Here is a 5,276-nt window from a genome sequence, read left to right on the forward strand (position 1 = left end):
AGAGAGAGAGAGAGATAAAAGTGAAAGGATCATACAACCTTGCGTTTGCAACTACTTGTGTTGTTTGTATATACATTTCATCACACTTAACTGTTCTGTCTATTTTAGATTCTGTGTGGAAATAAATGCGTCGCGGGCGTATAACGCGATCATATGAATTGTTCAAATCTCGATAATGGATAGTGTGTAAATCCTAGATAGAGACAATATCGAGTCTTTTTCCCTCTGAATACTGGATATTTTTATTGCTTGGAAGCTTTGAATCAACTATCTAAAAATACATCTTGTTACATAAGTTTCCTTTTATAAAATTACGAACTGCTATTTTTTTCCAATATAACGCTGATGCAATTAATTCGAATCTCCATCGGATTGTTACGAAGGTATATAATTATATTTCGATGTTACTACATTTGACGTCAGGAGCTAAAAATTCAATGAAAGTAATCTAAATTTAAAATGCAGGCGGAAGTTATGTATAGCCGTTTCTCCGCTTTAAATGGCTTTACCTGAATACGCCAGCTTATGAAACTTTATGCGAATCTATTAACTAATAATTTCTGGATGTTAAAATTAGTGTCTGATTATATTTATTACATATTCATGTTTGAATTGCTACAACAAAGAATGCACTTAACATAAATTTCTTACGGTGCAAAGAAATGTTAATCGATAAACTCCACGATAAATCATTAACGATATAATATCTTATTTCGTATCTTAGAATCGTATATATGATACAATATATTATAGAAATCAATGCTTTAAACGATTTAGCTAGTCTTAAATATTTGTATGATTTTGTGTAAATTTTTATACTACGTATATGTAGTTCTTTAAAATGCGCGCAGAAATGATTTTTGATAAATTATTAATTCCACGCTTCAGCGAATGGCATATCCAAGTTGAAGTGCATCTCGAGGCGAAGAGGATATTGCGAATATGTACACTAGGATTTTCTATTATACCTGACAAAATCAGCTTACCTGGTAAGGCTCCAGTATGCGACGTAGTTCTCCCGACTCGTTAAGTCGCTCGACTGTGTCAACACCCTGCAACAAGGAAAAACATTGTGAAATGCAGGCATTTAATAGTATATTTAAACTATTCAAGTTGTTCAACGCTTTCTTTCCGCCTCGTTCATTTCATCATTAACTAACGACTATGCCGTAAACAGAAATTCTCCGGCATGTCGCGTGCACGTCACAAGACTTTCTGTCAAATGGATGGAACTCGCGACAGACGTTTCAAGAGTTTCAAGACATGGCGATGTAACATTCTTGGCTTGTCGTCAAGGAATGCGACTGTAACGAAAAAATTTTATCGTATTTCTTCTCTCGGCTTTTCTCACGTATATATAGTGTAATTCTATGCGTATCCATGCGATAATGGTCGTATTATACATTTTGCCGCTGTTAATGAGGCTTTTAATGAAGCATGCGATAACTAGTTTGTAGGTTTGACGCACCACTGATTTATTTACAGGAAGAAAATTTTGCTCTCTTGTCTTGGAAGATTATCTTTCAAACATAATTGAACATTTTAGAGATGATTAATTGTATCACTAAGTATTTTAATGAAAAGTTTTCAGATTGATACACGGAAAAAACGATTTTGCTGAACATCTAAAAATTTAGATCAATACAAATCTAAAAATAATTTTATTGAATTATCAAATTAATTATGTAGGAAACATAAGCATAATAAAACAATGCTACACTGAACAAAAAAGATTGGTTGCTGCAGCAAATTAGATGGTAAAATATGATATATTTTTAATTTGTAGCCAAATTTTTGTTGCTTATCGAAATCCTATACTGACATTGCAAATAGGCTAACGCAATCAAACATTGGCTACTGCAAACCAAAAATTAGCCGCTGCAGCCAATTAAAAAAAAATGCTATACCATATATCATCTAATTTATTGCAGCAGCTAATCTTTTCTTTCAATGTACAATTTTCATATTCGAGTAATCAACTTGAGTGTCTACATTTATTTATTTTGATGATAAAAAAATTATTTTTAGAACTAATTCAATTTTTAAATATTGTGACTCTTTTTGTGTAAAAAAAAAATTGAACTATTTAAAAATTTGAATAGATATAGATCTATAAAATAATTTTATTAAACTATCAAAGTAATATACAAGTAATTATAGAAGGTTCAAGCATGATAAAGAATGCTGTAAAAAGTTTTTATTATTTTAGTAATCAATTTGAGCGATTTCTCATCAATTTGATTTCTTATCAAAATGGAAAACTTACTAAATTTAATAGAATAATAAAAACAAAATTATTTTTAAATCTGTATATCTAAATTTTTAGCTATATTAGCAAAATCGTTCTTTTCATATAGAATGTACGACGCGCTTGTGAATGCGAGTGAAGCGACATTTCGAAGATGCTCGTTCGTCAGTACTCATCTTGTAATCTCGTGTCTGATGTAATGTAATAGAGGTTTTATTGCGGTTGTAGTTGCAACAATATACTCCTTTCACTACATATCGTGTAAACTGTCAAAAGATGTCATACGAAGATGGACAATAGTGAAAGTGAGATAACATATTCAAATTGATGACAAATGGGAACGAAATAAACATATCGAGAATACTTCTTTGATTTTCGGCACCAGTGGATTATTTCGTGCGAGATTGTATGACGCGATCGGATAGGAATGCAGTTCGGGTAGGTTTATATATGTACACTTGCTAGACACCAGCAACCATAAAGTGGTGTAACAGGCAATCGCACCTCGCATTCTCTCCGACGGCCTTGGATCAAATAGTTTGACATTTTACTTACGCATATATCTATTCGATCGGTTGCTGGAAGTAATTCTTGAGAAACGGATACCATTGGAGGCAGAGAGGGAGGCAGAGAGGGAAAATCAAATAACATGATTGTGAATGAGAGAGACTCTAGCAGGTAATGGTTACTCTAAAGATACTCTAAAGGTGTGTCGTTTATATCCAGTATTTTTTTTTTTAAAGACTGATATGTTTGTTTTCGAGAAAAATTCTTGAAAAAGGAAGTTTATGTGAAAGCTCTTAAAAAGTCAAATACACAGATTTTGCTGAAGTATCTAAAAATTTAGCATACAGATATGAAAGTAATTCTATTGGATTATCAGAATAATTATGTAAGATACTCAAACTGGAATGTTAAAACTTTTCATAATAATGTTTTTCAGGCTTCAGATTCTTACGTAATTATTTTGATAGGTTAAAATAGTATTTTCGAATCTGTATCTAATTAGATTTTTAAATAGCCAAATTATTCTTTCTGTGTATATGCCATTTATTTAAAAATTTTGAGATATATATTTTTATAATATTACAACTAAGAATATCGTTCAATAAATTTTTTTATTCTCTCTGTTTAAATCTCTTGTTTACTCATCATTGTCATCTCAGATTGTAATGTCGGATGTGAAAAAATACAATAAAAATTCTTGCAAAATATTATTGACAGTATAATATGGAAATATGTTTCAATAAAATAACATATGATCGATTTGTAAAATGTACCAAAAGCTGCTCCTTTGTTTTATTAATTAATAAATAACAAAAATGTATCTGAAAATGAATTATATATATATAATAAAAAATAAAATAAACTCTACTTAGTTATAATAAACTGTCAAATTAATATTAATTTATAATATATAGAAATAAATATGATTTAATTTCTCTCTGAAATAAGAACATATAATTTTCAATATATTTTATAAGTTTATTCTATTGATTGCAAATTATTCTATTGAAAAATATTTCTATTCAAATAAAAAAATTTGCAAAAATTTTTCTTATGTGTTTTGTTTCTTCTGATGTTACAATTTGAAATAGTAGTGGTGAGGAAACAAAAGCCTTAATTTTTTATATTGAACAATTCACAGGTTCAAATTTTTGTTACAAAAACAGATTCTCTTGTGCACTAGAATAGAATTCTATTCTACACAGCGCATCCGCATTGAAAATATGAGCAATAAACATTTTTATCATATATGGGATAGCATAATTTTATAGAAGTTGACATCATCACCTTGGGAATAGCGCGTGAATATAGCTGAAGTTCATGATTATGAAGATTTTTACCATGTCACAATAATAAAAGCGGCATGCTCTTTTATGAAGATATAAAGACATTTCGTACCGCACATGATGATACGAACTTGTACTATCACCATTATGTATGAGAGCAATTATGTATTATATTCAATGGGAACACACATACAACGATCGTTCCCTGTGACCATTCCCAAGTAATATTCCACTGTAACATTTAAATGACCACTGCGGTAATGATTGTCGCTAATTCCTAATAACTCATTATTGATTAGATAATTTCTCTATTATGATTTGATATCTAATTAGATGGATAACATTGCAAATTGTAATCTAGTTGTACAAAATGTATTTCATTTTAAAATAAATATTTATTAAAATCAAAAGAATTGGTAATTAATATAAAAATTATGTATATTAAAACTTGTATTTTTCATTGTATTTTAAGGAAGCAATGCATTATATAAGGAATTCATTATTTTGTTTCATATATTAAATTCATATGTTAATATGAATATCTTGTTGTCGTTTCTAGATTGTCTATTTTATTTTCCTATATGTTTCAATGACAATTTTACAAGAGATGCAACGTAAGATCTGTGAAACACGATCCTACATCTGAGAATTGCTGAAACAGAATACTTTGCTATCTTCGCTATCGCATTTTGTCATTATATATACGAGAATACAGTTCCAAAGACAATACCCTATTGGATTTCTTTAAAATAAAATATTTCAATTACTCTTTTTCAATCATTATATTATCATTTAGTAACTATAAATTTGCATTCTACATGTTTTACTTAATCAATTATAAAAATAATCATTTCTATACAACAAATTTAGTCCTTTCCCCAAATCAAGCCCTTTATACTCATTTTTTCACTTTGTATCTACAGAACAGATGCAATTTGATATAAAATTTTCGTTTATACATTCATTGAATTTTCACTCGACAGTTATCTTTGACATTTCACGTCATCCATCTCTTAGCCTCCTCGAATATCTCTAGTTGCATAACGCGTTATCGGCCTTGTACAAATTCTTCATAAAGCGTAAGAGGATGGATTCGAAAGGATCGCAGAGTACTCGAATGCTAGTGTGTGCGCAATATAACTTTTCTTATAGAAGTTATTCTACTTGTGAAACGATTGAGAGAGAGAGAGAGAGAGAGAGAGAGAGAGAGAGAGAGAGACGATATTGCTATAGAA

The 5,276-nt window shown here is 29.8% G+C and overlaps 1 protein-coding gene across 1 annotated transcript in view; it reads right to left on the bottom strand.

Moving 5' to 3' along the window:
- LOC105617343 overlaps positions 1 to 5,276 on the bottom strand; it is a 63,582-nt gene that overhangs the window by 2,845 nt on the left and 55,461 nt on the right. Inside the window, exon 15 of the mRNA XM_012198905.1 lies at positions 987 to 1,052. Coding sequence (XP_012054295.1) covers positions 987 to 1,052 — 66 coding nt within the window. The remainder of the gene's footprint in view (positions 1 to 986; positions 1,053 to 5,276) is intronic.

The sequence above is a fragment of the Atta cephalotes genome (assembly GCF_000143395.1).
Source record: "Atta cephalotes unplaced genomic scaffold scaffold00012, whole genome shotgun sequence".
In the NCBI taxonomy this organism is placed as follows: domain Eukaryota; kingdom Metazoa; phylum Arthropoda; class Insecta; order Hymenoptera; family Formicidae; genus Atta; species Atta cephalotes.